We start from the raw sequence: 17433 nt of genomic DNA, 5'->3' as shown, positions 1-17433 counted from the left end.
CATCACACCATCTTTATCTGATATACATTGTGTACAAAAACCCTTCCTAATATTGAGTTGCACCCCCCCTTTGTCCTCAGAATTAGCCTCAATTTGTCTGGACTATCCAAGGTGTTGAGAGCATTCCACAGGGATTCTGGCCCAATGCTTCCCACAATTGTGTCTAGCTGGGAGCGGATCTCTACTGCGAATAGCTTGTTCCATCTCCTGCCACAGATGAACACTTGTATTGAGATCTGGTGACTCGTCAGGCCACTGCAGTAAACTGAATTCACTGTCATGTTCTTGGAACCATTCCTGGACAAGCCTTGTGGCATAATCCTGCTGAAGAAATCTATTTGCAGATGGAAAAACTGCTGCAGTGAAGGGAGGCACCTGATTGGCAATGATGTATAAATATCCTGTGGTATTCAAACATTGCTCAACTTTAATCAAGGGGCCCAATGTGTGTCCTGAAAACACACCCCAACCATCACACCACCAGCCTGCATTGCTGACACACGGTATGGATGCATGCAGTGGTGTAAAGTACTTGAATACAAACTCCACACCATCACCACCAGCCTGCAAAGATGACACGAGGCATGATGGATGTGCTCGTGGTTTCCTGCATACCCTAGTCCTCCCATCAGCATGACACCGCAAGAACAGGGATTCATCAGGCCAGGCAATGTTTTTCAAATTCTCCAGCATCCATATCATATCTTAGCCCACTCCAACTGCAGTCTCTTGTTTTCTGCTGAAAGCTAATGGGGATCCATAATAAATCCATAATAAAAAAAAGATCATTAAGGATGATAGTTTTCAGCTGGGTTCACCCATGTCATGGAAAGAGCAGGCGTCTCTTCATGTTTTGTACACTCTGTACATGTTGTGTCTACCAGCTCATTCCCACGGAAAACTGCAGAGAGAAGCAGTACCACCCAGTCAACAACTCCATTGTGAGACTCCTCACAGAGGATATTCAACCCTAAGGCCAAATCCAAGGCCATCTCAATGTCTTTACAGTAGAAGCTAACAAAACACACCAAAACTGACAAGGTGCTCACTGATCAGTAAAGTAAAGAGAGGATAATATACATACTATAATGCTCCCTCTCCTCTGCACAGTTCTCTCACAGTGAGAAACAATAGGATTACAGTGTTCTACACTTTCTTCATTTGATCCAATTCAACGTTGCCAATTATTTTATGAGATGAGAATTAAGTGGAGTGTCAAATCATAGCTGGTCTGAGAGAACTGATGAGGTTTCTCTCCTTTATGTATACATTGGTGTCGTTTTAAGTGGCCCAATCTGTAGAATCTCTTCTCACAGTCAATGAATGCAGTGATAAGGCTTCTCTCCTGTGTGTACACGTTCAAGTCATTTTAAGTGGCACAGAAGATAGAAACTTGACGCACAGTCAGAGCTGATGTAAGGCTTCTGTAGTAGCAGAATCAGAATTAGTTAGGTAACATTGATAAATAAGAGGTTGTAGTTACATAATAATGCTTATGTGAGATATGTCATTATAATGTCTTCTTTTGGATAATACTGTTTGCGGTGATCCCTTCTCTGCCAGGGTTTAGTCACATTGGGCCCCAGAGAGGGGAGAGGTCAGGCCTGTCTTCTTATGGGAATGTGTCTAACTATTTACATGTCCTCCCTGAGGTTGCCCTTATCTTGAGTTAGTATATGACCTAAGAGGCTCACTGTCTTTTCTGATCTTGTCCAGGAGGGTGTGTATTTGATATATGCCATTGGATGAGGTATTGTTTTTGGTTCTAAGTGGGAGCAAGAACAAGATAAGAACTTAGTTTAGGAGACCAAACTGAACGATAATTTATAGCCAATGCTGTCTGTCTATGTGTGTCTTTGCTATAAAAGATCTCAGTTGCCAATATGTAAGCACTCTCAGAGAATTCATTTATAGACACTGAATTGATCTGAGAGTCACAGGGCTATGGTGACGCTCATATAATTAAAGATGGACTTTATGATAACTCTGACTTGTGTGTGGTTTGCTCTCTCGTGATTTGGTAATACAGGAAATTTCCACGACACTTCTCTCCTATGTGTGCTCTTTGATGACCTTTAAGCTCAGCTGTTGTTTTAACACATTTTCCACAGTCAGATCAATGGTCCTTTCTGTTGACCTTGGTGTCTTTTTAAGGTGCTTAGTCGAGAAAACTTCTTTCCACAGTCGGAGCAGGAGTAAGGCTTCTCTCCTGTGTGTGTTCTCTGATGACGATTTAGCTCAGTTGATGTTGTGAAGCATTTTACACAGTCAGAGCATACGTAAGGCTTCTCTCCTGTATGCATACGTTCATGTGATTTTAAGTTGCTCAGTAGAGAGAACCTCTTCCCACAGTCAGAACAGGAGTAAGGATTCTCTCCTGTATGTATACGTACATGTGCTTTTAAGTTGCTCAGTTGAGAGAAACTCTTTCCACAGTCAGAGCAGGAGTAAGGCTTCTCTCCTGTGTGTGTTCTCTGATGACGTTTTAGCTCAGTTGATGTTGTGAAGCATTTTACACAGTCAGAGCAGGAGTAAGGCTTCTCTCCTGTATGTATGCGTTCATGTCGTTTTAAGTTGCTCAATAGAGAGAAACTCTTTCCACAGTCAGAGCAGGACACAGGCTTCTCTCCTGTGTGTGTCCGTTCATGCACTCTCTGATGAATGATCAGAACCTCTAATGTTGTGAAATTCTTCCCACAGTCAGTACAGGAATACAGATTCTCTCCTGTGTGTATTTTTAGGTGTATTTTGAGCTTTGATAGAAATGGGAAAATCTCCTCACAATGTGGGCAGTGATGAAATCTCTTAGCGCTATGATCTTCCTGCTGTTGCTCTCTGGATGCAGAGAATGTGGCAACATGGTTTCCTGTGTGAACAACATCAGAAGAACTAGTCAGTTGGTGGACAAACTTACTCATTCAATGGTTTTTCTTTATTTTTACGATTATCTACATTGTAGAATAAGTGAAGAAATCGAAACTATGAAAGTGAAACTATGAAAGTGTTGAAAGTGTTAAAATAAATCTAAATATATTATAGATTCTTCAAAGTAGCCACCCTTTACCTTGATGACCGCTTTGCACACTTGGCATTATCTCAACCAGCTTCACCTGGAAGGCTTTTCCAACAGTCATGAAGGAGCTCCCACTTCTGCTGAGCACTTGTGTTGGCTGCTTTTCCTTCACTCTGCAGTCCAACACATCCTAAACCATCTCAATTGGGTTGAGGTCGGGGGATTGTGGAGGCCAGGTCATCTGATGCAGCACTCCATCACTCTCATTCTAAGTCAAATAGCCCTTACACAGCCTGGAGGGGTGTTTTGGGTCATTGTCCTGTTGAAAAACAAATGAGTCCCACTAAGCCCATACCAGATGGGATGGCATATTGCTGCAGATTGATGTGGTAGCCATGCTGGTTAATAAATCACTGAGTGTTACCAGCAAAGAACTCCACCATCACACCTCCATGCTTCACGGTGAGAACCACACATGCAGAGATCATTCATTCACCTACTCTGCATCTCACAAAGACACAGAATTTGGAACCAAAAATCTGAAATTTGGACTAATCACACCAAATTACAGATTTCCCCTGGTCTAATGTCAATTGCTCGCGTTTCTTAGCCCAAGCAAGTCTCTTCTTATTGGTGTCCTTTAGTAGTGGTTTATTTGCATCAATTCGACCATGAAGGCCTGATTCACAGTCTCCTCTGAACAGTTGATGTTGATGTGTCTGTTACTTGAACTCTGAAGCTGGTAACTCTAATGAACAGCAGAGGTAACTCTGGGTCTTCCTTTCCTGTGGCAGTCCTCGTGAGAGTCAGTTTCATCATAGCGCTTGATGGTTTTTGCAACTGCGCTTGAAGAAACTTTCAAAGTTCTATGAAATGTTCCGGAATTGATTGACCTTCATGTCTTAAAGTAACGGACTGTCATTTCTCTTTGCTTATTTGAGCTGTTCTTGACATTATATGGCCTTGCTCTTTTACCAAACAGGGCTCTTCTGTATACCAGCCCTACCTGGTCACAATACAACTGATTGGCTAAAACGCATTAAGGAAAGAAATTCCACAAATTAACTTTCAACAAGGCACGCCTGTTAATTGAAATGCATTCCAGGTGACTTCCTCATAAAGCTGGTTGAGAGAACGCCAAGAGTGTGCAAAGCATTCATCAAGGCAAAGGTTGGCTACTTTGAATAATCTCACTTTTTTGGTTACTACATGATTACACATGTGTTACTTAAAGTTTGTTTTCGCTTATATTACAATGTAGAAAATAGTAAAAATAAATAAAACCTTGGAATAAGTAGGTGTCCAAACCTTTGACAGGTACTGTCCATGTCAATCAAATGTATTTTATAAACACTTTTTACATCAGCAGTCACAAAATGCTTTACAGAAACTCAGCCTAAAACACCAATGAGCAAACAATGCAGGTGTAGAAGCACAGCGGCTCGGAAAAGTTAGAAAGAAACACAGAGAGGAACCAGGACCAAAGGGGTGGCCAGTCCTCTTCTGGTTGTACTTAGAGACATATGTATTCATATCAGTAGGTTGTACAATACAGGGGAATAAAACTATTCTAAAAGGGGGTAAAAGTCATAAATGAGGCTTATCATCCTCCACTCACTATCACAAGGGTTAGTAACTACACAGACTCATTTCATAGAACTTTAAAACACTGGCAGATTGTCTACTTCACTTCTTTAGTCTACTAATAAAACAAATGCTGACAATACTGGTGTCAAACCATGCAAGTCTTAGTAGCATGAAATAACATCTACTTTCTCATTGAAACAGTTCATCATGAAACAGCTCTACTGCAACTTTTCATACACAGTGGGAAGTTGGAATGAACAACAAACTTAGTTAGATAGAACCTGCTCTTACCATGAGAAACAGATGTCCCAATCTTCTCCTCCTCCTCCTCTTCTTCATCTTTAATGATGACATTCAGCTCCAGTGTTTGACTGCAGTCTTCCAGCTTCACTGATGTCATCTCTGGATCCTGCAGTGCAAACTGGGCTCCACTGTCACAATCAGGACCCAGTGAATGAATATAGGTTTGGACATAGTCTGGAATGAGAGAGGCAGGCTGGTTTGTACTCACTATTGATGTAACCGGTCTCAGACTTAATTCTAGTCGTCCTGTGGTAACAAAGAGACACAAAAGTTATTGTCCTGACAGTTCTGGCACTTTCTTTATTCTCTAAAAATATATTATATTTCTTCTTGTTCAATTATCTAATTCAGTACTTGACTTGGACTGAAATAGGTGCCGGTACTGTTTATATTTAGGTGCAGCAACTCCACAATACTGTTGAGCTAATATTCTAGAAGAGGAACATGAGTTCAAACAGTAGAAATTTGAGGTGCCGGTACTCAGTCAAGCAATGATCTCATTTCAAAAGATCTGGTAGCTAAGCATTGACAACAAAACATTACGTAATTCAAATGAGACAAAGTACAAGCTTTAAATTAGACTACACAATGTAAGTGCACTTAAACCATAGTAGACTCCACAAATTCACATACAGTGGGGCAAAAAAGTATTTAGTCAGCCACCAATTGAGCAAGTTCTCCCACTTAAAAAGATGAGAGGCCTGTAATTTTCATCATAGGTACACTTCAACTATGACAGACAAAATGAGAGACAAAAAATCCAGAAAATCACATTGTAGGATTTTAAATGTATTTATTTGTAAATTATGGTGGAAAATAAACATTTGGTCAATAACAAAAGTTTATCTCAATACTTTGTTATATACCCTTTGTTGGCAATGACAGAGGTCAAACGTTTTCTGTAAGTCTTCACAAGGTTTTCTTTATTCTGAAGAATGGTGCCTGCCTGGAACTTCCTGTTCCCCCACTACCGCAGTGCAGCTACAGAACAATGAGACAGATATTTCACCAGATGTATAAATGTGAAGGATCCGCTTAGCGTTTCCACTCACTACCAAATATGGTGGTGAGAGGAAGCCCACTGGCCGGCAGTGGGAGAAGATTGAACGAGATGGATTTTGGCCGACATTCTGCAAATGTTCTAAATCGATGAAACACCTGATTTTAATACAGTTCTGTTTCCAAAACAAAAATATTTTATGAACAGAGTGGACTAAGATCTGTAGACTTATATTTTATGAACAGAGTGGACTAAGATCTGTAGACTTATATTTTATGAACAGAGTGGACTAAGATCTGTAGACTTATATTTTATGAACAGAGTGGACTAAGATCTGTAGACTTATATTTTATGAACAGAGTGGACTAAGATCTGTAGACTTATATTTTATGAACAGAGTGGACTAAGATCTGTAGACTTTACCATTTGCAACAGTTTTAAATAATTGCGTAATTTAGAAGGAACGTAAAAGCGAATTGAGTTATTGCACACGAGCGATTCACAGAAGATTTCCCTAACAGAAACGTGCAGATGTGTTGTATAACGCACCAGTAGGATCTCGCCGACTCCTGCTTGGCTCTGCCCACTATGACTGATCTGTTCCCATTGGAAACGACCAGCTGTGGTCTAATCTTGGATTAGTTGTAAAAATAAAAAAAACTTGTACAATTGTCCATTCATTCAGGGAGTGAGCTGCACATCATTGGGTGAGTCAGTGAAACTGGAAAGCTTGATTAGGACTATAACTTCCCCCTCATATTGTACAATGTGTTTCTCCTCACACCTGACCTAGACTATTGATGGATTAGAGACAAGGTTGTTTTTATTGATCTCAGATTCTCAGTTTGTCAGTGTCAAAGTAGTCTGTCATTTTGGTCATTTGAGAGGTATTAAACCTGGACGACGCGGCGCAGAATTGGCCCAGAGTTGTCCGGGTTTGGCAGTCATTGTAAATAACAATTGGGTCTTAACTGACTTGCCTAGTTAAATAAATAAAATAATAATTTACCTTTTAAGATTCTGTGAAAGTATCCAGTCATCTAAAATTGCATGCCATTTGTTTTTAAAAGGCCCCATTTTTCCTGAACTCTAGGCTACAAAAAATGAACAACTTCCGCAAGTGGCTCCACACCTCTGCTCTTTGCCAGAACGCTAAAGCCACGATAATGCATGCAATAATTTATTATAAAGGTATTTTATTTAATGTGTTCTGGTACCTCAGAGCCCGCCCAGGTCACCCCCCCCCCCCTCTTGAGATCACTTCTGGTTCCAGCACCTCCCAATTTACACATTAAACACTGGAGAAGTGGGTAGCTGCTGCTGCCTCCTCTGGGACACATCTCCTTTACATAGAGTTATTCAGGCTGTTGATTGTGGCCTGTGGAATGTTGTCCCACTCCTTTTCAATGGCTGTGTGAAATGCCTGGATATTCGCAGGAACAGGAACAAGCTGTCGCAGACATCGATCCAGAACATCCCAAACATGCTCAAAGGGTGATGTAGAAAAGGCCCATGGAGTTGGTGGAATACTCCTTTAATTAATTGCCATTTACTCAGCTGGGCCAGGGGCGCTTTAATTAGGTCAGGTGGAAATGTCCTACAGATCTCAACTCCATAAAAGGAGGAAATTGCCATCGCCTGATCTCGCTGCTTTCTCTTCCCTAAATCCATCTGATCCAGAAGTTCTGTGCGTCCATGAATCCACGTAAGTCCACCGACTCTTACCTTTCATCTGAATGATCTGTGGTGATCGGGAGAGTGGGCCATTCAGTTATTGTTTATAGTTATCACCATGAGCGCGGCTTGGAGCGCACGCTTCAAACATATTGTGTAATGTGAATTGTTAATAATGACTGCTATGATTTGATCTTTGATTATGAATTTGATTGTATACATGTTATTTGTTTCCTTTGTGATGCAGCACAGACTACCAGTAAATATACCACTTTATGGTTAAAGGAATTCCTGCCTCAGTCTCATACATTCCTCTGTCACCTGACACGTGACCACCTGTTCACCTTCACTGTCAGTCATCCTACCTGTCCAGCAACCCACACAGATTCCACTAATCTTTCAATGGTCCTTTGAGCCGGATGATGACTGAACCAAAGACAGGTGAAAAGGAAATGGAGGCGGAGAGGGAAGAATTGTCTCCACTGGAAGGAAGAAGAGAGGAGGAGAGAGCAGCTGAGGGAAAGGTCTTGGAACAAAGGAAATATCCAGGAGCTAAGCCTAAAGCAACAAAGGCTTCATCCTCAACTAGGCAAGCACCTGGTTATCTTAAGGACTATGTGGTCGAGGTTCCGACATCAAAGGGCAAGCCCACCAGAGCTCAAAGAGTTGATGGATCAACTATATGTTTCAGCCATCAACCATCCCCTCTGAGCCAAGGACCGGAAACTGCTTTGGAGCAGGAAAGTGGTCTACGTGAGGAACCTATGGAAGAGGTAACTCCCACTACACAGGTCGACCAGCTTCCAGAGGCAGGCTCCGCTCACCCCTTAACTAATGGGAAATCGTCGAAGCACTCTAGACGGAGTGGGAGTTCGACCAGTGGATACCCCTTTGGAAGTGGCCATGGCAGCCGCCATTCACTAGCCCTCAGCAATTCACAGAACGCTGTCCTACAAGAGAGGATGAAACTATTAGCTTTGGAGGAAATTGAGCGTCAGATTGAGGAGGAACGACAGGCTGACGAACGATGTCACCAATTGGATGTGCAGGCCCGTAGAGCTCTACAGGAAAGGGAATTCATTGCCAAGGACCTGGCACAGCAGCGACGGCACCGTCAAGCCAGAAGGGAATTAGAGGAGGCACGGATGGTCTCATCCTTCCTGGAGAGGAACGAACAGGGAGTTGACCTGACCACCCCTCCACATGGACCTGAACTGTCTGCCTTTCTTTCCCAATCTGCCCCTCTGGTACAGCATGGCACACAGTCCTCGGAGGCTCCGGGGTCAACAGCCAACACGGAGCACGGGAGACGGGCCGCTCCGCCAACGCCCTCTATGCCAGTGACACAAGTTAGCATTCCTCCATCTGGACAAAGCATCACTCCTTCGCCTTTCCGCCACCACCAACCAAGGCAAATCGTTCCTTTCATCCAGGGCCAGGCCAGTCCTCAAACAACAGGTCGGAGGGCTCTCGCCCAATTCCGGCTGCCACAAATGGTGGGTCTGGGACAGTAGGTGACCGGCCCAATGAGGCCACAGTGGGCTCATCAGAAGTCCCGGGTTTATCCTTCACGCAACCAGAAGAGGGAGCCAACATTATGAAACTTCTAGTAGCCTCAGCCTATGGAATTCCCAGACCCAAACTGCCATACTTTGAAAACGGAAAGGAGAGTGAATTTGTCCTTTTGGAAATGGCATTGGAGAGTCTACTGGGTATTCACGGTCATCTGTCAGAACGCTACAAATACCAAGTACTAATGGATCATTTGCGGTTTCCCAGTGCATACAGGCTGGCCCAATCATTTATGCACTCCGCAACACCATACACTGCAGCTCTCCAGGCCCTGAAGGCGAGATATGGTGAGCCACGTCAGCTAGTCCAGAATGAACTAAACAACATCCTGAACACGTCTCCAATTAAAATGGGAGACCATGCTGCCTTCCAAGAATTCTCCCTGGCAGTCCAATCCCTGACCTCGATGCTCCAATCCGTTGAAGGAGAAGACGGGAACGAGCTTAAATGTGGCTCCCACGTGGACAGGCTTCTCAGCAAACTTCCAGTGTACCTCAGAGACAGTTTCATTGAACATTGTTTGAATAAGGGCATCCTGAAAGAGGGCTCGAGAAGCACCTATGCTCTCAGAGACCTGGCCACATGGTTGGAGGTGAAGGCAAAGGCGAAGAGCATCGCTCACCAGGCCACAATCTCCGCCATAGCCATAGGGGGAAGGAAGGAGTTTGAACGCCAGCAGGGACAGAAAAGACCAAATCCCACTACCATGTACTTAAATAGTGAGGCCGGGAGGAACCCGGGAAGAAGACCCCTCTCAAGAGCAAGAACATCAAATTCCAGCCTTACTGCCCATATTGCAATAGTAAGGGGCACTTCCTTGGCTCATGCCCCAGAGTAAAAAAGCTCACTCAAACTCAATTGAAGGCCTGGATCACTTCAGGCGAGCGATGCTACAAGTGTGCCCGTAGCCATAAGGTGGAGACCTGCACATTGAGGAAACCCTGCAACCGCTGTAAAGAAATCCATCTCACCGTGTTGCATGATCTATTTCCCCAAGCAAAGAAGGAGCAGAGTATGCTCATGGTAGGAGCTGCAAAGGAGCTGTATCTCGACCAGCAGAACCGGTCTCCAAGGGTCATGTTGAAGGTGGTCAAGGTCACTCTGCAAAGTGAAGGGAGAAGCATTGATACATTCGCCGTTCTAGATGATGGGTCAGAAAGAACAATCATTCTCACAGCGGCCACCCGTCAGCTTAACCTGGAAGGGACCCCGAGACCCTTAATCTCAGAACGGTGCGACATGATGTTATCCAAATGAAAGGCTCTGCTGTAACCTTTAGCATTTCACCTTCAGGAAACAGGGACGTGGCCTATAACATCACCAATGCCTTCACGGCAGATGGCTTGAATCTCGCAGAGCACTCCTGCCCGGTAAGTGTTCTACAGAAACAATATCCTCATCTACGAGGATTGCCTCTTCCTAACCTGGCCAGAGTAGCACCACTTATCCTGATTGGGTCAGACCACCCACATCTCGTCACCCCGACTGAGCCTATACGAGCTGGACCAGAAGGAGGACCCATTGCTGTCCATACATCCTTGGGTTGGGCTGTGCAAGGTCCATCCCATCTACTTCTCTCCACCCAAGCTGTACAGTCACAGCAAGTCCTCTTCACCAGAAGCAATCCAGATGCAGCCACTGACCTCCTTCGGAATGTTGAGATGCTATGGAAGATGGACACCTTCTCCAACCAGAAGCTACAGGAGGTCACTCGCTCAAAACATGACTCCTATGCATTAGACCTCCTGGAGAAGAGGACCACCACCACTGAAATGGATGGCGTTCGCAGGTATGCAACCCCACTGCTACAGGGTGCCCAACCATCCTCCTCTGGCAACCACGACACGGGCTGTACTCCCACTACTGCGTGGAACAGAGCGACGCCTGGTGAAGAATCCTGAGCTTGCAGAAGTTCATAACCGAGAGATTCATAACCTTATGGAGGCAGGCCACACCCATGTCTCCTTTGTCATGGCCAGGTCCAGGGTCGCACCCAAGAAGCAGTTGTCAATGCCTAGGCTGGAACTCAGTGCTGCCCTTTCCGGAGCCCAGTTGGCCTCTACCTTGCGAGCCGAGCTCACCTTGCCAATCCAAAGGATCATCTACTGGAGTGATTCGACCACTGTATTGACATGGCTCAAGTCGGAGTCCTGCAGGTATAAGGTGTTTGTCGGGACTCGCATTGCGAAATCCAAGACCTAACAGAAGTCCAGGACTGGAGGTATGTTGATAGCATAAACAATCCTGCTGATGACATTACTAGAGGTAAAACCCTTAAGGAATTGGCTAAACCCCATCGCTGGAGCTTGGGACCACCATTCTTGTCCCAACCAGAGAACGAGTGGCCGACAGCCCCCAGGCGTGCGGCCCCTCCGCGACCGACTGAAGCTCATGAGTTAAGGAAGTCTGCCCAATGCTACAGCATTTCTACGGAACCAACAACGGCTCTCCCTGACCTAACACAATCCCAAACACTGCCGGATCTGATCACAGCCACAAACCAGACCTCAGATGGGGTGGCTTCTATACCTACCTCCCTCGCGGCAGAGACACTACTCCTCCAGCAAGCACAAGCAGTTAGCTTCCCTGAGGAGTTCAAAGCTCTGAAAGCCGGTAGGGAAGTGGCTAAGGGCAGCCGTCTTCTCTCTCTTGCCCCAGAATATGATCCAATCCTTGGAGTGATCAGAGTAGGAGGAGGCTGCGCCAAGCGGAGGTTTTGGACCCAGATGCTATCCACCCAATTATCCTCGACTCCAGACACCCTCTTACCAGGCTCCTCATCAAGAGTTATGATGAGCGGCTTCTCCACCCAGGGCCAGAGAGGGTCTATGGGGAGATGAGGCGGAAGTACTGGATAATTGGAGGACGAGGAGCCATTCGTAAGCACCAATACGCCTGCGTAGAATGTCAGAGATGGCGGGCCGGAGCTACGGTGCCCAAAATGGCAGATTTACCCCCTGCTCGCTTGCGCCTCCTTAAACCACCCTTCTGGTCAACAGGAGTAGATTGCTTCGGCCCCTTGATGATCAAGTTAGGTCGTCGTGTGGAAAAGCGCTGGGGCATTCTATTCAAGTGTATGACAACCAGATGTGTCCACCTGGACCTACTGGAGAGTTTGGATACGGAAGCCTTCCTCATGGCCCTACGGCGGTTTATCTCCCGACGGGGAAACCCTACGAGATCCTGGCTGACAGAGGTACGAACTTCAAGGCAGGAGAAGCCAGGTTGGAGGAAGCCTTCCAAGCCATGGAACCCAGCCTCCAGGATCAGCTGATGGACCAACAAATCTCATTCAAATTTAACCCTCCAGGCGCTCCTCATTTTGGAGGAACATGGGAGCGAGAGATCAAATCTGTAAAGACGGCCTTACGAGTCGTACTAGGGGACCAAACTGTCACTGAAACGGTCTTGAGGACTGTCCTGATAGAGGTGGAAGGGATTCTGAACTCCAAACCCTTGGGATATCTCTCTGCAGACATCGCTGACCCCGATCCGGTTACACCGAATATGCTCTTGATGGGACGCCGAGATGCGTCACTTCCTCAAGCCATGTATGCTGATACCAACCTCGTAGGCAGACGCCGGTGGCGACACAGCCAAATCTTAGCTGACCATTTTTGGGCCCGATTCATTCGGGATTACCTACCAAGTCTACAGCACAGAGGGAAATGGCGGAGAGAAATGGCCAGCCTGGAAACTGGCCAAGTAGTAATGATGGTGGACCCTCAGCTGCCTCGAGCCTCCTGGCCGGTGGGCCGTATAACTAAGACCATGCCTGGGACCGATGGTCGTGTTAGATCAGTGGAAATCCAGGTGAAGAACCGGACATATATCCGGCCAGTTGCCCGACTGATTCCTCTCCCTGAGATGACAGAGGATGGGGAGCAATGAGCCTTTTTGAGGAATGTGGAAATTAACAAATTTCCGGGGTGGCTGTAGAAAAGGCCCATGGAGTTGGTGGAATACTCCTTTAATTAATTGCCATTTACTCAGCTGGGCCAGGGGCGCTTTAATTAGGTCAGGTGGAAATGTCCTACAGATCTCAACTCCATAAAAGGAGGAAATTGCCATCGCCTGATCTCGCTGCTTTCTCTTCCCTAAATCCATCTGATCCAGAAGTTCTGTGCGTCCATGAATCCACGTAAGTCCACCGACTCTTACCTTTCATCTGAATGATCTGTGGTGATCGGGAGAGTGGGCCATTCAGTTATTGTTTATAGTTATCACCGCGGAGCGCGGCTTGGAGCGCACGCTTCAAACATATTGTGTAATGTGAATTGTTAATAATGACTGCTATGATTTGATCTTTGATTATGAATTTGATTGTATACATGTTATTTGTTTCCTTTGTGATGCAGCACAGACTACCAGTAAATATACCACTTTATGGTTAAAGGAATTCCTGCCTCAGTCTCATACATTCCTCTGTCACCTGACACGTGACCACCTGTTCACCTTCACTGTCAGTCATCCTACCTGTCCAGCAACCCACACAGATTCCACTAATCTTTCAGGTGACATTTCTGAGTAATGCAGGCCACAGCAGAACTGGGACATCTTCAATTGTGTACAGATCCTTGCGACGTGGGGCTGTGCATTGTCATGCTGAAACATGAGGTGATGGCGGCTGATGAATGGCAGGACATTGGGCCTCAGGATCGTGTCATGGTTTCTCTGTGCATTCAAATTGCCATCGATAAAATGCAATTGTGTTTGTTGTCTGTAGCTTCCCATATCATAACCCTGATACAGCAAACCACTGACATCAGCAAACCACACGCCCACACAACACCATACACGGCAGTCTGCAGATGTGAGGCTAGTTGGGCATACTGACAAATTCTCTAAAACAACAAAGGTAGAGAAATTAACATTAACTGCTCTGGTGGAAAATCCTGCAGTCAGCTTGCCAATTGCATGCTCCCTTAAAACTTCAGACATCTGTGGCTTTGTGTTGTGTGAAAAAAAATAGCCCATTTGAGTGGCATTTTTGTATTTATTAGAGATAAGCTGCTGCCAAGCACCTACTCTTGTCTCCAGCACAAGGTGCACCTGTGTAATGATAATCATGCTATTTAATCAGCTTCTTGATATGCCACACCTGTGAGGTGGATGGATTATCTTGGCAAAGGAGAAATGCTCACGAACGGGGATGTAAAACAAATGTGCACAAAATTTGACAGAAATAAGTTTGTGTGTGTGGAACATTTCTGGGATATTTTACTTCACCTCATGAAACCAACACTTTGTATGTTTCGTTTATATGTTTGTTCAGTGTATACAGTATTTATTTTATTAATCATGCAAAAACTATCAATAACGAAATGTAAATTAAACTAAATCAGCCTGCTATTCTGTTCTAACCAGGTCTCTACACAGGCTGAGAAGGATCCTGTAAGAGCAGAACATTATCTGGTGACAGTAGTCCTTCTAGTCTTGGAGGCCCAAAAACTTCTCAGCTGCAGATATAATGATGTCCAACTTCTTGGACTTCTTGTGCAGCACAATTAATAACTGTGGTTATAAATACTAAGAACATCCACCTTCACAATAAGTGTATCCAGATCACTTGATTGACGGACAACATTTACAACTGGTTGAGGTGCATCCACCTCCATATCTTCTATAGAACTGTGGCCTCTTGCCCCTATAACTCTCTTAAATACACTTAGGTTGGAGTCATTAAAACTCGTTTTTCAACCACTCCACAAATTTCTTGTTAACAAACTATAGTTTTGGCAAGTCGGTTAAGACATCTACTTTGTGCATGGCACAAGTCATTTTTCCAACAATTGTTACCAGACAGATTATTTCACTTTTAATTCACTGTATCACAATTCCAGTGGGTCAGAAGTTTACATACACTAAGTTGACTGTGCCTTTAAACAGCTTGGAAAACGATGTCATGGCTTTTGAAGCTTCTGATAGGCTAATTGACATTTGAGTCAATTGGAGATGTACCTGTGGATGCATTTCAAGGCCTACCTTCAAACGTAGTGCCTCTTTGCTTGACATCATGGGAAAATAAAAATAAATAAGCCAAGACACCAGAAAAAAAAAATTGTAGACCTCCACAAGTCTGGTTCATCTTTGGGAGCAATTTCCAAACACCTGAAGGTAACACGTTCATCTGTACAACAAATTGCACGCAAGTATAAACACCTTCTTTGGGATTTGGTTGGCGGATTGCATCCAACTCTTAGGTGCCTACACCTCCACCTACTGTACTGGTGTGAGGCCATTCATAGCCTACATACATTCAATTCATTGATATGCTAATTAATACAAAATTGCCCGCCAACTATTTGCTCTCTAAAAAATGTGAGGAAAAATGTTATTGGTTCGTGCAGTAGACTGTGACCTCCTCCTCAGCCCCAATTGGCAGTACGCCCAGAACATTGTTCAGTTTCAAGGTCTGAGCACACGCAACAGCAAAATGTTAATTATGAATTATCAATAATGAATAAGCTAAATCATGCAAATATAACTTGTCTGAGTAAGCAGTATAAAGGAGAACTACCAGGACAGAGCTCCCGACCAACGTATACTATGGTTCTTTAAGTTTGGAACCTCTCTAGCTTGTTGATAATAAAGAATGATTCCTTTAAGTGTGACTGAGTCCCATTGTGGTGGTTTTCTACAAACGAAAAAAAAATAACACCCCAGACCATGACGGACCCTCCACCTCACTCTGAAAAACACCAAAAGAAAGATGCCCAGGGTCCGTGCTGATCTGCGTGAATGTGCTTTAAGCATTCCGCAAGGAGGCATGAGGACTGCAGATGTGACCAGGGCAATAAATTGCAATGTCCGTACTGTGAGACACCTAAGACAGCGCTACAGGGAGACAGGACGGACAGCTGATCATCCTCGCTGTGGCAGACCACATGAAACAACACCTGCACAGGATCGGTACATCCGAACATCACACCTACAGGACAGGTAGAGGATGGCAACAACTGCCCAAGGTACACCAGGAATGCACAATCCCTCAATCAGTGCTCAGACTGTCCGCAATACGCTGAGAGAGGCTGGACTGAGGGCTTGTCGGCCTGTTGTCAGGCAGGTCCTCACTTGACATCACCAGCAAAACCTTTGCCTATGGGCACAAATTCCCCCCAGAAATGTCTGGGAACTTGCAGGTGCCTTGGTGGAAGAGTGGGGCAACATCTCACAGTAAGAACTGGCAAATGCGGTGCAGTCCATGAGGATGAGATGTACTGCAGTACTTAAACAGTTCAACATGAAACAGTTCTACCGCAACTTTTCATACACAGTGGAAAGTTGTAACGAACAACAAAATTAGATAGAACCTGCTCTTACCATGAGAAACCTGCTCTTACCATGAGAAACCGATGTCCCAATCTTCTCCTCCTCTTCTTCCTCTTTAATGTTGACATTCAGCTCCAGTGTTTGACTGCAGTCTTCCAGCTTCACTGATGCCATCTCTGAATCCTGCAGTGCAAACTGGGCTCCACTGTCACAATCAGGACCCAGTGACTGTCGGTTTGGACTCAGTGTGGAAGAAGAGAGGCAGGCTGGGTTTGTCCTCACTGTTGATGTTAACGGTCTCATACCTGAGTCGGCAAGTAGAACAAGAGAAACAGACACCCTCGTAAAACGGACTATCCTACCAAATCCTTGACTTTGGCGATGTCATTTACAAAATAACCTCCAACACTCTACTCAACAAATTGGATGCAGTCTATCACAGCGCCATCCGTTTTGTCACCAAAGCCTCATATACTACCCACCACTGCGACCTGTACACACTCGTTGGCTGGACATCGCTTCGTACTCGTCGCCAAACCCACTCCAGGTCATCTATAAGTATTTTCTAGGTAAAGCCCCGCCTTATCTCAGCTCACTGGTCACCATAGCAGCACCCACCCATAGCACGCGCTCCAGCAGGTATATCTCTCTAGTCACCCCCAAAGCCAACTGCTCCTTTGGCCACCTGTCCTTCCAGTTCTCTGCTGCAAATGACTGTAACTAATTGCAAAAATCGCTGGAGACACTCACTAACTTTAAGCATCAGCTGTCAGAGCAGCTTACCGATCATTGCACCTGTACACAGCCCATCTGTAAATAGCCCACCAAACTACCCCATCCCCATATTGTTATTTATTTTTGCTATTTTGCACCCCAGTAACTCTACTTGCACATCATCATCTGCACATCTATCACTCAGTGTTAATGCTAAATTGTAATTATTTCGCCACTATGGCCAGTTGTAAATGAGAACTTGTTCTCAACTGGCCCACCTGGTTAAATAAAGGTGAAA

The 17433-nt window shown here is 44.9% G+C and overlaps 1 protein-coding gene across 1 annotated transcript; it reads right to left on the bottom strand.

Annotated features, from left to right (window-relative positions):
- Window positions 1-1920: 1920 nt before the first annotated feature.
- LOC124022478 (gastrula zinc finger protein XlCGF17.1-like) lies at window positions 1921-16613 on the bottom strand. Its single transcript, XM_046337396.1, has 3 exons — window positions 16493-16613; window positions 4892-5077; window positions 1921-2866 (listed from the first exon to the last, which is right to left on the bottom strand). The coding sequence occupies exons 1-3, from the start codon at window positions 16593-16595 to the stop codon at window positions 2112-2114; spliced, it is 1044 nt and encodes a 347-aa protein (XP_046193352.1). The 5' UTR covers window positions 16596-16613; the 3' UTR covers window positions 1921-2111.
- Window positions 16614-17433: the final 820 nt, after the last annotated feature.

This window comes from Oncorhynchus gorbuscha, unplaced genomic scaffold (genome assembly GCF_021184085.1).
Source record: "Oncorhynchus gorbuscha isolate QuinsamMale2020 ecotype Even-year unplaced genomic scaffold, OgorEven_v1.0 Un_scaffold_1403, whole genome shotgun sequence".
In the NCBI taxonomy this organism is placed as follows: domain Eukaryota; kingdom Metazoa; phylum Chordata; class Actinopteri; order Salmoniformes; family Salmonidae; genus Oncorhynchus; species Oncorhynchus gorbuscha.
Note: the sequence above shows the minus strand (reverse complement) of the source record. Positions and strands in the feature narration are given on the sequence as shown.

What these genes read in the sequence shown, in the direction of transcription:
- LOC124022478 (XM_046337396.1), bottom strand. Translation starts at nt 16,595, where the DNA reads ATGGCATCAGTGAAGCTGGAAGACTGCAGTCAAACACTGGAGCTGAAT. An exon ending in TGGGACATCGGTTTCTCATG is followed by an intron (nt 5,078 to 16,492) that starts GTAAGAGCAGGT and finishes CTCTCATTCCAG; the next exon opens with ACTATGTCCAAACCTATATT. An exon ending in TGGGACATCTGTTTCTCATG is followed by an intron (nt 2,867 to 4,891) that starts GTAAGAGCAGGT and finishes TTGTTCACACAG; the next exon opens with GAAACCATGTTGCCACATTC.